Genomic DNA, 22,342 nt, shown 5'->3' with positions numbered 1-22,342 from the left:
CCTCTGTGCCGACTCTCCCCATCCTTTCATGGTTTGTATTGGACAACAAAAAAAGCATTCAGAGAGCATGTGCAACTCATTTCATTCCGTTTTATTACAAACAAACAAAAAATAAGGAGATGGGTCCTTTTTGTATATGCGTTCATTCAAGGCCAACATTTGATAGGCGTAGCGACAAAAGATTAAACCAAAAAAAAAAGGAAACTGCAAAGTGCTTTTTTTTTTTTTTTTAGGGAGGGGCAACAATTTAGCTTGGACATTTTTTAAAGAAATAAAAAACCTTTTAATTTTTCATTCCCTTTGTATGTTTCAATAAGGCGTTTTATTTTTGCTGTTGTCTTTTCTTCCATGATGGCGCGTACGCAATTAGTTATAGTTACATGTATATATTTGTGGTTGGTATTTACAGTGGATATAAAAAGTGTACACACCCCTGTTCAAATGGCAAATTTTCTGTGATTTATATATATATATATATATATAAAAAACACGCATAACTCAATTAAGAAGAAAAATATCCAAGGCTAAATAAAAATGAATGGAGTTGCATAAGTGTGCACACCCTCTTAAAACAGGTGACGCGGCTGTGTTCAGAATTAGCCAATCACATTCAAAGTCATGCTAAACGAGTTTGTCGCCATTTAAAGTGCCGCTGATGAACACCCACAAAAAAAAAAAGTTCGGCTGTTCTAGTAGACTTTTCCTGACATTTTTGTCAACACATCTCTCGCATTTGAACAGGGGTGTGTAGACATTTGCCATCTGCTGTAGAAGTGATTCTGTCTATGCGCATGTGTGTGTATACCATCTGCAAGCCCCGAATCTAAAATGGAGGCATGAGAAATGAGAAAGCTACTTCTGAAGTCACCTGGAAACTTCTTCGTTAGATCCTCGTTATGACATGTTCAAAAAAATAATAATAGTAGGCAACGTCTACGAAAAACTAAAAAGTGTGGATGCGTTTTGGGGAATGTTGGCTAATACTGATTTGCAAAATCATCATAAACATTCATAGGGAGCTATGTGGTAAAAAGAGCATTATCCAACTGTACACTGTTGATGATTGATGCATGCCGCCAGAAATTTGCATGCAGCTTTGAGCGAGAGGATGCTGTTGGAGTGAAGTGTGTATGTTTGTTTGTGTGTGTGTGTGTGTGTAAGTCTCCGAAGAGGAGGCTCATTGAGGAGTATTATGGTTTGAGGCAGACAAGCACAGGAATTAGGACTTTGTTCGGTTAACTACAAGAATGTGTGTTTGTTTGTGTGTGTGTATGTGTGTGTCAGGGCCACACTAAAAAGAAGCAAAAAAATATACAAGAATCAAGTCGTGGTTCTGAAGTCAAATTTTCCAAGAAAAAGTCAAAATATTAAAAATATGAAGTATTTTTTTTAAAAATTAGCGGTAAGTCATTTTTTTTCGGGGGACAAGAGTCAATAAATAATAAAGTTGGATTGATTTTAGAAAAAAAAAGTGATTTTAGGAGAACATAGAACTGTTTTTGAAAAAAAAAAAAAAGATTTGTTACTTTACAAGAATAAAGTCATATTTTTAATAGAAAAAAGATGGAATTTTACGAGAAAAAAAGTATTTTGTTGGTTAAATAACTTACCAGAATTAAATAAAATATATATTTTTAAGAAAAACAGTTTGAGAATAAAATGAAATTTATTTGTGCTAAAAAGGAAAATTTATGAGAATAAAGTCATTTTAATAAATTGTTAAAGGGATACTTGACTCGAGTCTTTTTCAGCAGTAAAAAGTTAATATTTTGTAAACTGAGCCATGATTGGTCAAAAGGTATTATTAATTGTACATGAAAAATAATGAAGTTATCCAATTAATTCTGGACAAAATATGATGTCATGTTTTTTTCCCAGAGCAAGTTAAATGTCATTCATTTTTCAAGAAAAAAAAGTATTAATCATATGAGAAGACATTTTTACAGAACAAAAATCGCAAAAAGAAGAAGTAAATCATCATCATCAGTCAGAGTAAGTATAGTCATATAATTTAGAGAATGTTACATTGGATTTTTCAAAAAAACTAAACAAAACAACTTCATTCCTGGTATAAATTTTGCTTCTTTTCACTGTAGCTTGAATACTCATTCGTTTTTGCGAGTGTGTGCGTGAAGCGAGCGTTAACCTAGTCGTCAATGCAGATGACTTCGCCGCCACGTTGCTCCCGTCGCAGCTCTCCTTCCCGCTCTTTCTTGACAGACAAGGGGGGGCCGTTGAGCACTGCAAGGTGGGGGTAGGGGGGGGGAGAAAAGTTGGGATTTAGCAGTGAATACTTGACAAGCAAAGGTGCCCTAGCATAGAACCTTGTGGCACTCCGGCGGCCAAAACCCTCATTCGACACGAACGTACGCAAGCACGCTTTCCCACGTTCGTCGACGTGCTCGGGGAGTGCGACGGCGAGTTTAGAGCGCCTTTCCCAAACAAAAGCCAGGAATAGACGTCGGGTGCGCTTGCACCGCGGCTCCAATGTCATAACAGCGCTTCCAGATCGGCCCTGCGATAAGGAGGCAAGGCTAACTCGATTCGTGGCGTTTTGCCAGCGTGGGGCCTAACGGAGGGATCGGGAAGAGAGAGGGGAGAGTATCACATGGGAAGGAAAACAAACGGAGGTGAAGACTGGGTGAACGAGGTAAAGAGCCGAGCGGTCGGTGTGGCTCGTCCGCCAGAGGGCGTGCGGCGAATTTTCCAACTCCAAATATTGTGTTTATAACAACCTTTTACGGCAAGACTGTTTGGACAGGCTCAAGCTCACCTGGGATACTAATGAAGGCTGTAAAACAATGGATAGACCATTAGTCAAAAGGGGGGGGGTAGGAGTAGAGGAGCTCAAGATCGTTTTGGAGTGACTCAAAACTGCACCAGATGAAGCAAGTCAGGTCCAATAGATAATAAAAACCTCTCCCCGGTAGGTCCCGCCTGCTATCTGAGCGACGAAAACGCTGCCATCTTGGCAAAATGAGGCCTTCGCTTCAGCTCGGCCGAGTGTAGCCGTGCCAGAGTTCTATTCCGGACCAGGCGTTTGTGTGCGTGTGTGTGTGCGTGTAACTTCAGAGCGCAGAGCCGCTCCAGCTGGGCTTTCATAAATCCACGCGCCGCTGGACTTTCTCAATCGAGAGCAGGAAATCAGAGGTTGGAAGTGATTTGCACGGGTGTCTGAGCGCCACTTTGACACACATCCATGACACAGCAGCAGCAGAAGCATTCTTTGGGATTTCGCTCGCCACCAAATCCACATGAGGAAATCTGCTTCTTTAGCGCATAAAAAACAAAAACAAAAAAAAAAAAAACAGACCAGACCAGACGGTAAATGTTGCTGCTGGGAATGTAGTGTGTACGGGGCTCCAAACAGAAATCAACGCGGCCTAAGATTAAATCGGTTAAAATTGACTACAACAAGGAAGGGTCAGCAAGCGTTCTCGGCAAAAGAGTCATTTTTAAATAACCAAAAATGTGTGTGGAGCCACAAACAGTGTGTTCGTTTTAGTCTAATGTACTGACTGAGGGTTCGAGAGCTAATTAGAGTTGCACCACAACACAAAAATATGCAGCATCCAATACTTTGACATTCATTTTCTTCAACCTTTTGTTTTTAGTGTTTGGATTTTTGTGTGTGTGTAATTTTTCCTACTTACATACAATTTTTAGACATGTCTTTTTTTCTGTTAAATTTTTGACAATTTTGTGGACATTTTATGGTAATTTTTTCGGGATTTCTTTAGTTTTTGGACGTTATAGTTACTTTTTTAATGTTTTTTTTCATTTACTCCCAAAAACGTATAAATCTGTTCTCTTTTAAATGCTTTAGTTGTCCCAAAGACATATTTATACGTTTTTTTATGTTTGTTTTTTTTAAATGCTAGAGCACACAGAAGGTTTTGATGCAGCCTTTGAACTGCAAAGAACGGGTGAATCAATGGTAGTCATTGCAAAAACGGCCACCAGGTGGGAGCAGAGTATAAGAGATCAACCAGGGCTATGTTAAAAAAAAACAAGTTCATTTATACACAGTTCTAAACAGATTTGTGAATAATGATGAAACTTAGCTATATTCTAATGTTAATTGCTGCAAAACAGAAACAGATAGAAATATAATTTGTTTTCCCGATGAAAGAATAGACTCTAATCTTTCTTTTGGTAGGTTCTATGTTTGTTTGTTTTTTATAGCAATAGAACACAATATTCTGCGGGCCTTGCAAAACCAGTCAAAATCCAGGAAAACAGCCGGGAGCGAAGGGGGTTGCTTTAGTGAAAATGGCCGCGAGTGAATGAGTTAAATTCTTTAAATTCTAAGTTCTTTTGTTTTTGGACATTTTAGGTTAGTTTTTGAGCATTTTCTTTTCTGCACTTTTTATTCAATTCTCTGACATTTTTGGCAATTTCATGGACACTTTATGGTAAATTTCTGCTTTTCCTCTTCCTTTTTGGATATTTTATGATCACTATTTGGACATTTTTAGGTAATTAAAAAAAAAACTTCTTTGTGCAGTTTGTCACTTTTTTTTTTACTCACGACTGCCACCTCTGGCCCAAAGCGTAACTGCAACATCGGTGTCAGGCTCGTTCATGATGCGCGTGCGAGTACGTGCACGATCTTAAAACGACAGCCACAGTTGACAAACGAAGACATGACTTCAAATGAGGTAAGAAAAACTCCGCCCCTGAGGGTCCGCGCACTCTACTATTAAGGGAAGATAAAAGCTGATAGGTGCAGTCACAGTAAAACAGTCAGGGCTCTTCGTACTCATCTGGGCATTGGTGGAGCATGCTTGATGTAGAACAAGCTTTAATATCACCTTTTTAAACTGCACAATGCACCTTTAAATTCAATTCATTTGAATAATATTTTACGTAAAAAAATCTAAATAAATATGTATGCACAAAAATAATAATAATTTCTACTAATTTTTTTTAGAGATCCACAGGGAGCCACAGCAGCGGGACCAAAGAGCAAACTGATCGCAAATGATGGACAAAAGGACGCAAGCTCATTCCTAGCCTTTGCTTCCTTTTAATTAAGCCTTTAACCAAAAGCATCCGCACGCCAGTCCGGCATAAGCGAACTGATCCAACCCAAATGCCATCCTGATGCTTTTTTAAAAAAATGTTTTATCCCCAACAGCCAAATCCAATTCCAGCGAGACAATGAAGTCTTGGCTACAAGCCCCGACTCTTTGTGTCCGTGGAGCTCGGTGTTCCCGGATGACTTTGGTCGTTGTCGTTCATCTGCTCGCAGTCAGCAGAGACGTCAAGTCGTTTGCGAGATTCTGTGTGGGGTCCAGACAGTATGCGTGTGTGTGCGTGTGTGCGTGCGTGTGTGCGTGGAGAGACGGAGGAGTGGAAGACTGCGGAGGAATGAGGGAGTACAGGGTCAAAGCGAGGAGAAAGGCTCCTCCAGTCTGCCGGTGGATGAAGAATTGATCCAAGGGGAACTCTTTTTTTTTCAAAAAGGAGGGGGGAGGGGGGGTAAAAACCTCAGGAAATCAAGAATTTATTTGTGTTCCTCTCTCTGAATTCCTGCGATTGCATTAACATTCAGTCTTCTCTGAGGTCCACATTTGTTTCCCACTCCCCAACCGCAAAGTCATTAGTGCCACTTTTCGACATCTCCGGCCTTCCCCGCGTGGCACTTTGACCCCCCCGTCAGGGTTTTTTGGGGCGGCCGTTCCGCGGCAGGTTCTCCACGGTGTTACTGAGCCGATACTTGACGATGATGCTGTGAACCGTCGACTTGGGCATGCGCAGCTCCAGGCCGATGGCCCCCTCCGACTTGCCGTCCTTCCACAGGTCCACCACCCGCTGCCGCTGCACCACATCGTGCTCCTTGGTCTTCTGGCACACGCCGCCGGCGGCCGGCCCCCCGCCGGCTCCCCATGTGGCTCCGCCGGCGGCTTCTGTGGGGGCAGACAAGCGGCAGACTGTAGTGGAGGCTCGCAGAGGGGGAGCACGATTATGTGACACTTTGTGAGGGGGGGGATTTAGTCGGGCAGAGGGCGGCTGGCTACTGGAGCTGGCGGGGTCGGTGGTCCTGCAGGTGCTTGAATGAATCACTCGTGGCGAGTCCAGGTGAGGATGGCGTGTCGGATTCGGGGTTGACGGGGTGCAGCTCGAGACGGTCACGACAGCGCGCATGGTTTTTGCCTTGCCGCGGCCGCCACAAACAACAATACACGACTCACAGAATGTAAGCTTGCGTACGAAACTTAACTGAACTTAATTTGACCTTCTCTAAGCTTTTGAATAGGCAAGATACAGATAGTTGACGTATGGACTAGGGATTGACCGATTTTCGGTGCCGGTGACAAATATCGGCATCTGAATCTGAAGGCCCATAAAGTTGGTATCTCACTGAGCATGCTTGCAAATTTTGTGTTTTCATCAGGATTTGTAAGACGTTCACAGAGAGTTTTTACTAACTATTAACATATCCAGACAATTTTTTTCACTGCCTGCGAAGATCTTTTGAAACCTTTTAGAAACCCTGCACAGCAAAATCGCCTGTGTTAGATTAACACTGAGAGTGTTAAATCGAACTCTAGAAAAGTGTTTATGTGTAAATCTGTGTTACTTTTTTTTGTTTTTTTTTACACTTAACCAGTGTTACTCCAACACTCTATTGTGTTAAAAAGCCGCACTGGTAAACACTGAGTAGTGTTGAAAGTACTCTGCACTAGTGTTAAAGATTTAATTCTGCAAAACAGTTCAGTATGTCGCTTAACTGGATGAATCTCGATTGAAATTTAGCGGAAATGAGGGTGTGGTCAAATTAACGCTCAAGGTGGCGCTATTCAGGTTACACCCAACATCCACACCGACACTCAACGAAACTTACTCTGACAGTGTAACTTTTTTTTTTATCTTAGTGTTAAAATAACACTGCTTACTGCATATTTGATTTAACGCTGTCGGTTAGTGACACTGGGAACTCCTTACACTTTTCATTTTTTATATTATAAAAAAAAAACAAAAACGTAACTAAAAAAATATATATTAAAATCGAGAAAATAAGGTGACATTTTGGAAAACTATTTACAGTAGAAAACTTTAGGGAACTACTGACTTGCTTATTAGTTTTTAATTTATTTTTGTTATGATTTTTAAACAAAGCTGTCAATTCTTTATATGTTTAAAACTAAAAGAAAAAGCAAATTTTTCCAAATTTTGACGCTAATATTTTCTCTTTTACTGCAAATGAATATCGGCTTGAAAAAAAAAAAAAACATTTTGCATTTTGAACAGTATTTGATTACAGTTCAAGTATCGGTATTCGGTTCTGGCGAGGCAAGGACCGCCACGTCTTTGCCTTTCTGTGACTCTTCCAGTCTCTGGATGTCGGTTACAATTTGCCAATGACACCGCGAGTCACTAAACTTAGCAGCCAAGTCTCTGTGAATCCATTTTTGGAGTAGTGAACAACCCAGGACGCAATTCCCAACCATCTCTCCACCGCCGAAGATCAGACCGATCATTGGTCGTCACTGATGTCTGAAGGAGGGACACAAAATGGATTCCAAGATCCACCTTGACCTCTTCGAAAGCCTCCAAAGTCCGTTATGGAGGAGATCTTGGATGCTGAAGTGTTCATGAGGTTCAAGGAGCGCCCCCTGCAAAACAAGACTCGTTCCCAACAAGCACGATGGGACTACATTGGAGTTCTATGCAGCCAAGTGAGGTAGGGGGGGGGGGGTCGCATGGGAATGTCTGCGTGGCTATTATCGGATCTTGACGGTGGCCAACTCTTTGGATTCTGTTGTTTTTAACTGCGTCCACATCTCCAGCCAGCTCGTTTTCTCCCTCTCTGGTCAGGACCCCAATCAGGGGGGCGGCGCCGTGGCCTCGTATACCGAACTGCACGCACAGGCTCGGGATCCGGCAGGGCAACTCGCGGCTATTTCCGTCACGCATTTACGCGAGCCGAGCGCCTCTGCGGTTGGCGTCCCTCTCAAAATACCTCCTGCGTGTTTTCTTGGCGTGGCTTGGGGATAATGACATTTTCGCCGATGGAACGTGCAATGCCTTTGACAGATGTTTCGGTCTCCAATTACACCGAGACGGCCGTTGGGGAAAGACCAGCTTTTTTTGCAGATATCTCTGCCACATCTCCGCTAGCTAAACATCTCCACGCACACACGCACGCACGCACGCACGCACACATGCCGGCCAGCCCGCAGAGTGCGTCTGGCGAGCACATGCCATGGTGAATATCAATTCACAAGCGGCTGCAGGAGGCGGCGGGTCGGACGTGGCGGCCAAAACACAATTCCACATTCCTGAGACCCAAATGAGTCGTCGGACAGTTCTGACATTTTGTTAAAAGAACCTTAATATAGACGCAGTGTGTTTGCTAATGTCTATTTCAGGTGTTTGTCTGGCTTCCAACACGAGACGACCCCCCCCCCCCCCCATTATGGACTCCATTAGGGGCTTTGAGGGTCTGAGATGAACCCTCTATTGACGGTGCTATCATGTTGACATGCCCCCCCCCCTCCCACCCCACCCCCACACACACACACACACACACACACACACACAACAACAGAACTCCTCAGATGATATCTTTAAATAGAAGCAAACGCTCTGGATGCGTTTTTGCCCGCGTCATCAGCGCCGGGCCGCCGGGTAATCAAGTCCAGAACTGGAAAGCAAAGAGCAAATCCTCCTCAGTGCAGTCACGGTTTTTATTCGACTGTCCTGTTTGTCCTCCGTTTGGATCCCAACCAAAGACCGAGGCATTGCGACATCGTCCAGAAAAATCATCAATCTTTCCCTTTAGCCATCATCGACATGTACAGCAAGAAAAAAAACTTTCACTGCCATTAATACAGAAACAGATGGGGACGGAACGTTGATGCACGTAAATGATGCTCACATGATAAGTTGTAAATCGAATATATTATTAGTTTAAACAGGAGATATATTACAAACTACCATCTCAAAACATTTTTGTATCAACACTTACAACTAACTAGATTTTGATTAAATGCGTCAGAGATGAGCATGTCAATATGGCGATGGCACCAAAGCCATGTCTAATTGGAAAATAGGACAACTTTAGATCAATGATCACACGTCCAAAAGGTATTGATAAAGAATTAAAGTCAACCCCAAAAAATAATAATCTCGACAATACAGTAATATGTATATATATTTTGGTTAATATTGCAGAAGGCGGCCATTTTGCCACTTGCTGTCGAGTGACAATGACATCACAGTTGAGGTGAGCTGTGATTGGTCGTTGCCTGAACCCTGAGCAACTGTGATGGCATCTTCAGTTGACAACAAGTGGCAAAATGGCCGTCCCCTGAGATAGATAAAAACAGCTGGATTTTGCTGCAGACCTCATATTCCACAAATGTAATATTAATCATGTTTAGACGAGTGAGGTCGCATATAACATATTATTGTCAAGAATTGTTTATGGTTGACTTCCCCTTTAACTCATTCACTGCCATTGACGGCTATAAACGTCAAAAATTCATTTGAACTATTTCTATTAGTTTAACTTTTTTTTCCTCACTTTTGTTAACAAGAGTATGAAAATGTACATTTAGAACATATATAAAATGTGTGATTAATTCTGAGTTAACTAGTTTTTTAATTAAAAAATTTAATTGCCTGACGAGATGATTATTAACTCTTTGACTGCCAAAAACGTTAAATAACGTTTAGTAAAATCCTATGGAGGAGTGCCAAAGACGTTAAAAGACGTTTGTTGGAAAACAGAGGTGAAACTAACCATTTTCTATTGTTGATTACTGAAGAACGGAATAAGGTAGAAACAAACTTTTTTTTCTGATGAAAGATGAGAGTCCAATCTTTCATTTGGTAGTATGTGTGTTTCCATAGTCCAAACACATAATTTTCTATGGACCTTGAAAGATCAGTCAAAATGCTTAAAATCGGCTGGCACTGGGGACAACCCGTTTCTGAAAACGTCTGGCAGTCAAAGAGTTAAAAATATTTTTTTTAAATCATAATTAATCGCATGACTTCAATAGTTAACTCATGATTAATCACAAATTTTATATCTGTTCTAAATGTACAATGAAAAAAATGTAGGTTTTCATACTCTTGTTAACAAAAGCAATAGAAATAGTTTAAAAAAAAAATTGACGTCTATAATCGTCAATGGCAGTGAATGAGTTAAGCACTCATCGACTGAATTCATTGCTTATGTCAAACCAGAGGCTCGCTGACCTGATATGAAGGATCCAGGCGGCATCTGACTGTAGTTGGCCCCGGCCATAAGGAGGGCGCCCGGAGGGGCCGGGGTGAAGGGGGCGCCGTAGTTCTGAGGGGTGGCGTAGGGTCCGGGAGGGATAGGCTGCACCGAGGAAAAGAAGGAATTAAGTTGAGGCAAGATGGCATTTACAAAACCAGGGGGGGGAAAAAACAGCAGCAGAAAAGGGGAATGAGAATAACATTGTAAAGTGCTTAAAGATGGTGAGGAGAATCTGCTGACTAAGCAGTTGCGGAGTGAAATAGCGCAGGTCGATGGGCTCTGTGTTTTTACTGGCCGCCCTCCATCATTTTTCCACTGGCAGCCTGCGCAGGTCGGAGTGTTTGTGTTCGGAGTAAAGAGAGGCGGCTGACCGGGGGGGCGTGCGTCTCCGTGCCCTTGCTGGCCAGGCGGCTCAGGATGCTCCTCTCGGACATCTGCAGGCGCCCGGCGATGGGCGGCACTCGGGACAGCGTGGCCGGCAGCCGGGTCACGTCGGCCTTCATGTCGATCAGCAGCTCCTCCAGCTGGTTGAGCACTGCAAGGACAACAACAGATGACTGCGCTGCTCCCAGCTAATAATGTCTTCCAGGTGGAATTATCTTCTTTTTTTGTTTTGCTTGGACTGTAATCATACAATTAGCATCGTTTTTTCCATGGGTCTGATTCCATTCAACTGCATTTGCCTCATCTGGAATGATACGATTTGATTCAAGGACTACAAATCCTTACACTAAGGGGGGGGGGGGGGGGATTCCTGCCAGTCGCTATAACTTGCTGCATATGGATACAAATTGCGCAGCTGCCACTGACCTTTGTGCAGGACGGCGTTGGCCGGCTTGTTGCCCGCCAGGGACTCCTTGCTGAGGTGCTGGTGCGACTCGGCCAGGCACTCCACCTCGGTAAAGCGCGCGTTGAGCGCCATGGCCGGGTGGCTGGGGTCCTGCGTCATGTTCAGGTAGGCCGCACGCCGCAGCTGCTCCTCGATGACCAGCGCCTGCTCCAGCAGCTGAGGGGGGGGGAAAAAAGCGGGAATATTGTATATTTTTTGCTTGAAATGTTTCTTTAAAAAAAAAAAGAAGAAGCTTGTTTTTCCTACTTTTTTAATCAGAAACAGGTGTTTTTGGTGAAATGCACAGAAAAGGGTAAAAAGGGTTGTAAAAAGAGTTTACATTTTCTTTAGGAAGGTTTAGTGCTTATATTGTCACAGATCACAATATTTTGTGGGTCACGAAAAAAAATTTTTTAGAGGGCGGGGAAAAAAAGCGGTAATATTGTATATTTTTGCTTGAAATGTTTCTTTAAAAAAAAAAAAAAGAAAAGAAAAGAAGCTTGTTTTTCCTACTTTTTTTTAATCAGAAACAGGTGTTTTTTGGTGAAATGCACAGAAAAGGGTAAAAAGGGTTGTAAAAAGAGTTTACATTTTCTTTAGGAAGGTTTAGTGCTTATATTGTCACAGATATTATATATATTATATAATAGAATATATATATATAATAGAATATTTTGCGGGTCACGAAAAAAAAAAAATTTAGAGGACGGGGAAAATATTCCCAATTTTTTTTATAGGCTACAGGAAATTAGTGAGAAATTAATTTAAAATTAATTAAATTAATTACAAAGTGCTATTTTCACACACGGAGCAACAAAACATAACAGAAGTGAACCATATAGTAACAAAAGTCCGCTTGGTCAATGCTAACATATAATGGAAAGTTACATAGACAAGCTAAAGGAAATTAGCATTTGACTTTGAAATTCTCGCAAAAAGATGCTACAATGTTGTTGAATATTCACACTGCTGTTTATTCACTTCACATCATGAAATGAATCTAAAGAAGCTGAAAATCCTTTTTTTTTTTTTTTTTTTTAGTTATCATTACGTTGAGCGATGAGTAAAAAGCGTGACAGATGTCGTAAATGAGGATGTTCGAAGATCTGCAACATGTGAGGCAGTCAAAAACAGGATGAGAAAGGCTGCGGTCAGCACTCTGACTGGGCCAAGATGTGGGCCTTGGGGCATTTTTTGTCAGGTGATTGATGACAGCAAAGTGCTCATAATCGAGTGCTTTTCTTCACAAAATGTCAGGCTAAATAAGGAGGTTGCCAAGAATGATATCTGTGTTTGTATTTTACATACAGGGAGCCGCAATAAACGTATCGTGAGGGATATTTTTCAGACCCACCCGGACCAGGTGAAATCCACAACAAAGAGACCATATAATTATTTTTTTTATAGTTTCACCCATCAAAAATCCTTTCAATTTGAACATGTTTTAAACACATTGTAAAGATATTTAAACTCATAAAAACATTTGCAAGCATAAAATATGCATGTTTTGTATCCTATACAATGTTTACAGTGTATTAAGTGAAAACGCTGTAAAAAAAGGTGAACGCCGCTTCCAAACAATTTTACGTTACCTTGAAGCGCCGAGCCAGAAACTTGTTCTTCATCTCCAGGAAGTTGCCTTTGTTAGCCTGCGACTTAAACGGCTCGTTGACGATGGCGAACGGCGGATCATTCTGGATGTCCTGCCACCGAGCGTAGCCATGGCTGGTGCTGAGGTCAAGGCCAATCAATAAAAAGATCATTACAAAATTATATTTAGAAAAAAAAACGCTTCAAACTTTTTTTTAGGCTAAAAGCCTAAAAAAGACAAAAATAAATAAATTTAAAAAAACACAAGCATGGGAGCACTATTGGGAGATTTATGCCAATCCAGAATTTTCCAAGATGCCAAATTTTCGGCGTATAAAGCAAATTTACGGGTGATGGATTTCATGAAACACAAGAGCTCAGAGTATGCGGCGTCATAAAACTAGATTTATGTCATTGATCTGCAGCCCTGACTCGCAAAATAGCGAGGACAACATGTACTTAATGTTTTAGTTTGCTGTTAAAAACAAGCACGCCAGGGGGGCCCGAGGGGGGGGGGGGGGGGGCTGGGGGTTACTGCGCCGCCAAGGATACATGACGATTCCAGCCAGGAGCCAGAAGTCGTGGCGGCGGTGCCAGATCTCGCTCATCTTTCCCGAGGAGATGGCGGCTCGCTCCTCGTTCTGCCAAAGAGTGTGCAGCTCTGTGGGGGAGAGGGAAACACATACTGATGTTGTCTTTTTACACATAATAGTTCAATATTATTTATACTTTAGAAGCCTAACCAGTCTAGGTAACTCCTTAGGTACCTTTTTTTAAGTGGGGGGGAGGGAACCGATATTTACATGGTTTTCATATAGTACAGAGATAAGCAACTGGCGGCCTGTGATCCGCCTGAGTGGCCCCCTAATTAATTAATCTCCTTTTTTCTATTATTATTATTTGAAATAACATTAAAAAAAAGGGAAAGATTCAAAATATATCTTCCATGAAAAATGGGAAATATATGGTGGTGGGGGGGGGGTCATCCCTAAAAGATTTTAAATTACTTAAAAAAGAAAAAATGAAAAAAATTGCAGGTGGCAAACTGCGAATATGCATTCGCTGTAGTTTTAAGTTGTAATATCACCATTCACCACTAGATGGCAGACATGACTTAGTTGCACAGTCTTGTGCCATCCTATTATTTTTATGCAAGAAATCCCTGTGTGGTCCTATATGCCCCCTCGAAAAATACTCATATAATATATATCACTGATGCGTTATTATTTTCCCAGTGACTGACCAGTGAAACCGCCGTCAGCGATGTTAAACATGAAGCGAGGTCGCTCAGCAGGCGGCTTGCCGTTCCCCTTAGCCAGCTCCGCCTTTGCCAGCTCCGCCTTTGCCTCTCGGACTTCTTTCCCAGCATCCTTTTCACCTTTCGTCTCCTCTGTTCGAGTCAAGGAGTATGCGTTAGGTAGCGTTCAGGGGCAGGGCGGGACTAAAAAAAAAAAATTTGATTGACAGCTGATTCACCGTTCTTGGCTTCGGCGGCCTCGTTGGAGTCTGCTGCTTCCGGCTTCTCTGTCTCTCTTTGCCGCTCCTCATCTGTCTTTTCGCCATCTGACAGACACAGAGTTTTAGCGTTTCGGAAAAAGCACTAAAATGTGAATGGCTGTGGATAAGCTCCACAAAGATGAAATAAAAACGCAAATATGCGAGGGATTACCTGCTTTTCCTTCTTGAACCTGCGTCTCCTGCTCGGTGGTTGTGACTTTGCTCTTGTCTGGCGAATTCCTCTCCTGTGGCAAAGCGCTGCTTGGTTCGTCTTCCTCATTCTTGCACGATTTGTCGCCGTCTTTGCCGTCGCCATTGTTTCCGTCGCCATCGTTGCCGTCATTGTCTTTGTCGTCGTCATCTTTGCTGTCGCCGTTTTTGCTGTCACCGTCTTTGCCCTCCGTTTTCGGACTAGGAGACAATCTTTGTGGTGCGCAAGGCTGAAATGACGGAATTAACGGAATTAATTATGTAAAAAGAAAAAAATGGACTCTTCTAAAAAAGACTAAAAACATATGTATTGGACAAAACTGTGACGTTATGCACAGTTTGAACATTTTATTTCACAGTTTGAACAATCCGGCCAAAACCTCATAATCCACAATTTGGTATTATTTTAGGGGTACGAGGATTCTGCCTCACGTCAACAATATGTCATTTCAGCTCCCATTTTCACCACACAATGAGAGGAAAAACAACCTTGCCATCCATATCAGTTGAATCAAAATAACTTTTTTGGGGGTTCCAACCTCTTTGTTTCCATCTTTGCTGTCATCTTTCTCCTTCTCCAAATGGGCCTCGCCATCCTCCTTGTCCTCCTTCCCGTTCTTTTCCAGCTTGTCCGCCGGCGCGGGTGTCGCTGTTTACATCAACGTCATCAGCTCACGGGGTCGTCCGGATATTCGCCGTACTTTCGTGACCTATGTTTTTCCGCCGCCTACCTGGCTTGGAGGTGCACGGCGTGTTGTTGTAGCTGGCGTCCGGCGTGGGCGTCGCGGTCTTGCCAGTGGGGGACGATGCCCTGGAGGAGGATTTGTCCAAGCTGATCTTGGGCTTGAGCTCCGGGAGACTCCAGCGCCCGTTGATGTGCTCAAATTCCTGAATCTGGACCACAAAATGCATCGCAATGGAGAAGTCATTAAAAAACAAAACAGAAATTTGGGCAGTGGTTCCCAAACTGTATCAAAGTCTCCTAGCTTAACTCATTCACTGCCATTGACGATTATAGACGTCCAAAAATTATTTGAACTATTTCTATTGCTTTTGTTAACAAGAGTATGAAAACCTACATTTTTTTAATTGTACATTTAGAACAGATATAAAATTTGTGATTAATCATGAGGCAATTAAATTTTTTAATTAAAAAACTAGTTAACTCACAATTAATCACACATTTTATATATGTTCTAAATGTACATTTTCATACACTTGTTAACAAAAGTGGAAAAAAAAAGTTAAAATAATAGAAATAGTTCAAATGAATTTTTGACGTTTATAGCCGTCAATGGCAGTGAATGAGTTAATGCTAACACGCAATGGGAAACGCCATTGATGGCTAACGAACTAGCATAAATATCGCAGTAGTTATAAACCATGAAAGAGCGCCACCTTCTTCTTGACGAGCGACATGACGCCGATGCGCGTGAGGACAGGCTGACGACACAGGCCCTCCCTGGGGACCCCGTCGGCGAACGTCTCAGCCCCGTCGGCCACCGGCTCGCACAAGTGCCGCATGAAGAGTGACACATACGCTCTGGTGGAGACAGGGCCAAGTGTGAAATATAATCACTTCAACTTTTTTTTTTTTTTCTCCACATTAAACTTACTTGAATTCCTTCTCGGTCTTGCCTCTGAGGTCTCTGACCAGCCACTGAGAGGAGAAGGCGTCCTGAGACGGCATCCCCCAGCGCATCACCGCGTTGAGGAAAGCCTTCCGCTGGCGTGTATTGAAGCCAAGAACCTAGCCATACAAAAAAAAAAAAAAAACACAATAAAAAAATATGATACATATACATGCTTATTCATTTACATTCATACATATACATAATACACATCTTCTGTACCTCGAGGTTGCCGCCCACTCTGGCCAGAAGAGGCGGGAGCGGTTTGTCCTTCTCGTTCCTCAACTGGCGGCGGGATTGTCTCCGGCCTACAGGGGTTAAAAAACAAGTCGTGAGTCAAGCTCCAGCAACAATTAAAACAAAAGACTCTTCGTAAAGGCCCGGTTTCAATCTTGCATCGCATGCTCGCCTTTCAAAATGATTTTCACGCGATGATGAAAACATTGAGCTCCTTGGCAAAGTAAGGAAAGGAGAATGTTAAGTTTTTTTTTCTTTCCTTTCACTCGGAGATGGCCGTCTCGAGCGCGCTTTGTGTGTTTTGGCAAAGGGTGTTGCCTGAGTGTGCCAGGCAACTTGATCTGCTAAAAAAAAAAAAAAAAATTGGTTTATTATAAAGTTACTCGCAGGGGATAAGAACTGAGCACAGCCGCAAATAGTGCGAGTAAAAATAGCTTCACTAAAAACGCTGATTGAATGAAATGGATAATTTGATTTTTTTAAACTGTACCTGTAACCTAAGTACAGGTATAACAAAAAAAAAAACATTAAAAACAATTGGGAAAAAAAGGAAGATTTCCATGATATAGTAGCAATTTCCGCAACAGACAGATACATTTCCCAACAAAATTCACAGTATAGCGGGGGAGCAAACTATAGGCATTACAGAGGGGAATATTGTACTTCCTTGTCACCAGTAATACTTTCAAGGGTTTGGCGCCATCTTGTGCAACATTACAGAATGGTTAAAAATTAAAAAATTCCACACCCAAAAAAAAAAGAAGCAAAATGTTCTGAATGAATGAGATTTTCAACAAATAGATAAGGAAAGCTAACGCAGAAAAAAACAATACATTTTATAGTAGTTTAGTTAGCTTTGCTAACTGGGTGGCTGCTGGATAGCTTGAGTGCAGTTAAGCTACATTTATGGCAGAATAGCTTGTAGCTTAGCTTGCTACATTTAACAAGTATATTGCCCAACAATCATAATGCATGAAGTCAAATGCTAATTTCCTTTAGCTTGTGTATGTAACTTTGCATTATATGTTAGCATTGACCAAGCGGACTTTTGTTACTATATGGTTCACTTCTGTTATGTTTTGTTGCTCCGTTACTGTAAGGTTTACAGTAACCATAACATCTATGCTAATTTCCTGTAGCCTATAATGCTTCACATAATATGTTAGCATTAAGCTAACAGGATTTTTTTAGTCAAAAACGATATTTTGTGGCAGAGCATTTTGGTATTTAATTAAAAAATATTTCTCTTTTTCCTTATGTGTCAGGTTTACAGTTAACCTTAACTTGGGCTAATAAACAGGAAAGGAACTGTGCTAGCTAGAAAGTAAGAAATAAGGAATACATTGAACTTACTACTCAGTAAAATGTTATATGTATTTTAATTAGTTGAGATATGTTTAAAGCATGTGGGATGGGTAAAACTATTAAATGTTTTTTTTTTATGGTCTCTATATATTACGCATCACAGGTAGGAATAGAACGTGTCCACCGCAATATAAACAGATTTTTATTGTAGGCTAATTTCTGACTTACCTTCCGGACGGTCGTCAAAGTCTTCGTCCTCTTCCTCGGAGCCCACCGAGTACTCGGACTGGTTGTCGGAAATGTCGGCGTGCCACTCTGAAATGACAAATGTGACGCAGAAGCCTCCGGGAGAAAAAACAAAAAAACAAACAAAAAATATATATATATACTGTTTATATGGACATACCCTGATCTTCCTGCGCAGCATCGTTGTAGTTGACAGGCTTGCGATTCCGCTTGCCTTTGCCCAGTTTGCTGGTCAGATCTTCTTGTTGCTGCTCGTAGTGGTGCCGCAACAGCTTCTCCCAGTAGTCGGGATCCACGTTCTCCTCCTGCTTGATGATCTCTCGCTCAATCTCATCGATCTGGAGCGACAAAATCAGGTGGAAATTTAAAGCATAGGTTGTAATATGTTGGGATTATGCATTTGTTCTTCATCTGCTTTGGATTTTTTTTTTTTATGGTATTCAAGTTTTAATCGTCTTTTTTTTTTAAAGCCGTTTGCTATTTTTTTGTCATTTTAATTTTTGGGGAAAATGCTTAGTTTTTATTAGTTAGTGTTAGTTTTTGATTTTTTTTAACACGAGGTATTTGTCAAGCGCAAAAACGTCACAATAAGTATTACAGGCAGTGTGAAGGAGGTTACACAGAAGAGAAAGGAAGCCATAATCACGCATATCTGTGCTCCATTAACAAGCTCTTTGCCCCCATAGCTAATGTGTTCAAGCTCCAGGCTGAAATACAGATGTTTCCTCGCAAGGAGCGGATTAAAGCAGCGGCCGTCAATATATTTATACAGCTCCAATGAGAAATGCGAGCGTGAGTTATCGCCCCAGTTATCTGCAGCGCTATTTTGCTTCTCTCGGCTCATTATTTCACTGCTTTTTGGCGTAAACCAAGATGAATGTAGCAGAGCTGCCAACATTTTTTTTCCCCAGTTCCCAGCAACAGTCCAAAAAAGGTAAAGCTGGAAGTGAAACAGAAAAAAAAAAAAAAAAAAAAAAACAACCCCCGGGAAAAAAAAATTCTTTCCGTCTTTTACCTTGTCCTCCTCTCGGACCATGTACTGGGCCACTTTGAAGGAGCTGAGGTACTCGTTCATGTTCTGGACGTCTGAGTCGTCGGTGGCGTCCTGGCTTCGGTCAAGCAGCCTCTCGATGGCCGTGCTGTCGTAGTGGATCACGTTGCCCTCGTCCTCAACTTTATCCCCTGAGGAATTCTTCATACCTGTCGAGGACGATGAAAACTGTCAAAATTCACATTTAATAACCTATATAACTTAATTCTCGTAATATTGCAACTTTTTTTCGAAACAAAAAAAGGCCTAACATTTGCAGTAATGTTACTTTTTCTTCATTTTTGTGATACTGTATTGATTCTTTAAAAAAAAAATCTGATTCAATTCTAATACTGCAACTTGTTTTACGAGAAAAAAAAAATCCCTAGAAAAAATACAACTTTAAAAGTAAAATTAACTTTGGGATTATGGCCACTCTTTTTTTCTCTCCAAAAAATTAATTCTAAGAATATTGCAACTTGATTCTAAATCAAAAACAATGAGCTTGTTCAAGGAAAAAACACACAAACTAATTCAAATAAAATTGTCACTTTTTTCTCCAACAACTACTCTAAGACTTAATTGTAGTAATAATGAGATTCCCCCCCCCCCAAAAAAAAATTTTTTTTGATTCTCACAATACTGAAGCTTGTTACTAAAAAATAAGACTTAAATCGAACAATACTGCACCTTTTTTTCTCAGAAAAAATACAACTAATTTCTTGCAATATTACTGGGGGGGGGGGGGCAGTGGGGGGGGGGGCACTATTTTCTTCACATAATCTTAAGACTTTTCAAAAAAATATGATTGAATTCTAATAGTAATGCAACTTTATCTACTTTAACAGAATTCAGGTTAAAAAAAAATACATTTTTATTATTTTAATATGCTTTTTCTCTCCTATAGCTTGTAAATGTTTCAATTGTGGGGAAAAAAACACTTTTTCTGACAATATTCTGACTTAACCCTTAAACTATGACTTCTAGTAGTTATTCCTAAGAAAAGCAACTTAATTCTTGTAATATTGCAACTTTTTTCTCAAAAACATAAATTGTAACCTTGCACCTTTTTTCTTGGAAAAAACCCAAAATGTTAGTAATATTTTGACTTTTTCTCCCCCCCAAAAACGGACTTAATACTTGTAGCTATAAAAATACTACTTTTTAAAAAATAAAAAAAATTATCCAAACTGCCTAATCAAAACCCATCACACAATCAAGATGTGTCCCTTCACCTTCTCCTTCATCTTTGAACAGCTCCTCAGTTCCAAACTTGAGGATGTCGTCCAGTTCCTGCTTGGTCATGGAGCCGGCTTTGGACCCCAGGCCAGGCCGGACCACCAGATGGGTCAGCATCATCTTCCTCTTGGCCACCTGCGTGATGCGCTCTTCCACACTGGCTCGCGTCACAAAGCGGTAGATCATCACCTTGTTGGCCTGCCCGATTCGGTGAGCCCGACTGAAGGCCTGAAGGGCGGACAAAAACGCTTTGAAAAAGAACAAGCAGGCAAAAAAAGCGCAAAACGAATCACAGTCGGGATGCAGCTACCTGAATGTCGTTGTGAGGGTTCCAGTCCGAGTCGAAGATGACGACGGTGTCCGCTGTGGCTAAGTTGATGCCCAATCCGCCGGCCCGGGTGGACAGCAGGAAACAAAACTGACAAGCACCAGGAGCTGCAAATAGAAAAGAACAGTAAGAAATACCAGTAGTATGGAGGACCAAAACGGTCAAAATTATATTTAATTTTATTTTTGTATTTATTTTTGTATTTATTTTTATATTTTTATATTTATTTTTATATTTTTGTATTTATTTTTATATTTATTTTTATTTTTTGAATCTTGTTTTAAATTTTTGTATTTATTTTTACTTTTATTTATTTAAGTATATATATATATTTTTTTTAAATTTCCATTTATATCTATACCTTTTTTTAAACCGTTTTTATTTTCACTTTTAGTCATTCATTTATTTATTTATTCATTCATGTATTTATTTTTAATTTTGGCAGTTTTGGTCCCCCATACATTAAGGCTTGACTGAAAAGAAAACATTTTATTTACTAAAGAAAGAAAGTTGGGGAAAAAAAGGAGTAATCTTTTTTTATTTAATTTAAATATGTGGTGTCTAATAATAGGTGGTCTAGTCACAGGACTTTACGTAATTAATGAAATAACTTATATTTTGGTCATTTTTCGCTTACAATAATGCTTTTGTGTTTATTTAACCTTGAAAATTGGCACAAATTGTTTTTGTTTGTTTTTTTACACAGATTATGTTTTTTTGTGGGGGGGAGGGGTGATGTATTAAAATGTGCTGAAAAATAAATAAATACATAAAAAAATAAAAATCAGCAAAAAATTTGCACATTTAAAATATAAAAAATAAAAATAAAATAAAAAGAGTCTAATATCGGGCCCTAAGTACAACGTACAATGTTGGCAAAATAAGCATGAATTTAAAAAAAAAGAAGCTTCATTGCAGTGATAATGTGACTTAAAATGACTTAATTCTCCTAATATTGCGATATTTTCATGAGAAGAATGTACCGTAGTGCCTTAATCTCACACACACACACACACACACACACACACACACACACACACACACACTCACTTGTCTTTGTATCATCATGGGGACATCTCATTGACATGATGCATTTCCTAGCCCCTCCCCCTAACCCAGAGGTGGGCATCGAGGGCCGAAGTCCTGCAGGTTTTGCATGTTGCCCTTCTCCAACACAGCTGATATATGATCAGTTCATCAGCAAGCTCTGCATAAGCCTGATAACGACCCTGTCGATTGGAATCAGCTTGGGTTGAAAGTGAGAAACCTCCAAAACCTGCAGGACACCGGCCCTCGAGGACCGAGATTGCCCACCTCTGCCCTAACCCCAACCATCAAAAATGATTGCCTACCCCCATTCCTTACCCTAACCCCAACCATAACCCAATTCAAACCTAAACTCTAAAACCTTGACCCTCAAAAAGTGGTCTGAACTTGCGAGGACCACAAAATGTCCCCACAATTTCAAGTCGGTCCCCACAATGATAGTCAAACCTGAAAAAAAAAAAACATGTGTATGGGCCCCACAATGTCGTAAAGACAAAAGCACACACACACAAAAAACTTAATTCTCTATATAGAGACCGAGAGTTGTGTTTTTATTTTTTAATGACTTTAACTCACCGTTGAAGCGGTCAATGGCTTCTTGCCTAAGCGCCCCAGTGACGCCGCCGTCGATCCTTTCATACTTATAACCCTCGGAATCCAGGAAATCTTCCAGCAAGTCCAGCATTTTAGTCATCTGCAAAGATGCGAGCGTCACCACAACGGTCTCCCAAACGGGAAACCACAGCTACCCGGTGGCGATACCTGCGAGAAGACCAGCACTCTGTGTCCCTGCTCCTTCAGTTTCCGCAACATCTTCTGCAGCAGCGTCAGCTTCCCGGAAGCCTTGGTGAGGGCGGAGCCCTCGTAAGCGCCGTTGGCCGTTTTCTGGGCTTCCTGGAACGAAAAGGAGCGA

The 22,342-nt window shown here is 41.1% G+C and overlaps 1 protein-coding gene across 5 annotated transcripts in view; it reads right to left on the bottom strand.

The window, feature by feature from the left end:
• Positions 1–70: 70 nt before the first annotated feature.
• The window catches only part of chd3 (chromodomain helicase DNA binding protein 3), a 35,039-nt gene continuing 12,767 nt past the window's right edge, over positions 71–22,342 (bottom strand). For 4 of the 5 annotated variants that reach the window (XM_077545658.1, XM_077545661.1, XM_077545660.1 and 1 more), the window contains 21 exons: positions 22,192–22,323; positions 22,006–22,123; positions 20,365–20,489; positions 20,051–20,282; positions 18,801–18,985; positions 17,946–18,123; positions 17,768–17,854; positions 16,220–16,305; positions 15,983–16,116; positions 15,765–15,909; positions 15,098–15,260; positions 14,906–15,015; positions 14,329–14,596; positions 14,136–14,222; positions 13,903–14,049; positions 13,212–13,320; positions 12,662–12,794; positions 11,051–11,246; positions 10,612–10,775; positions 10,216–10,342; positions 4,788–5,912 (listed from right to left, as the gene is read on the bottom strand). In XM_077545658.1, the coding sequence (XP_077401784.1) occupies positions 5,662–5,912; positions 10,216–10,342; positions 10,612–10,775; positions 11,051–11,246; positions 12,662–12,794; positions 13,212–13,320; positions 13,903–14,049; positions 14,136–14,222; positions 14,329–14,596; positions 14,906–15,015; positions 15,098–15,260; positions 15,765–15,909; positions 15,983–16,116; positions 16,220–16,305; positions 17,768–17,854; positions 17,946–18,123; positions 18,801–18,985; positions 20,051–20,282; positions 20,365–20,489; positions 22,006–22,123; positions 22,192–22,323 (3,177 nt within the window). In that variant the 3' untranslated portion in view covers positions 4,788–5,661. Of the gene's footprint in view, positions 2,242–4,787; positions 5,913–10,215; positions 10,343–10,611; positions 10,776–11,050; positions 11,247–12,661; positions 12,795–13,211; positions 13,321–13,902; positions 14,050–14,135; positions 14,223–14,328; positions 14,597–14,905; positions 15,016–15,097; positions 15,261–15,764; positions 15,910–15,982; positions 16,117–16,219; positions 16,306–17,767; positions 17,855–17,945; positions 18,124–18,800; positions 18,986–20,050; positions 20,283–20,364; positions 20,490–22,005; positions 22,124–22,191; positions 22,324–22,342 lie in introns of those variants that run through there. The other variant, XM_077545663.1, reaches the window with a different exon arrangement.

This window comes from Vanacampus margaritifer, chromosome 15 (genome assembly GCF_051991255.1).
Source record: "Vanacampus margaritifer isolate UIUO_Vmar chromosome 15, RoL_Vmar_1.0, whole genome shotgun sequence".
NCBI classification, from domain to species: domain Eukaryota; kingdom Metazoa; phylum Chordata; class Actinopteri; order Syngnathiformes; family Syngnathidae; genus Vanacampus; species Vanacampus margaritifer.
This window is presented reverse-complemented; position numbering and strand designations above follow the sequence as displayed.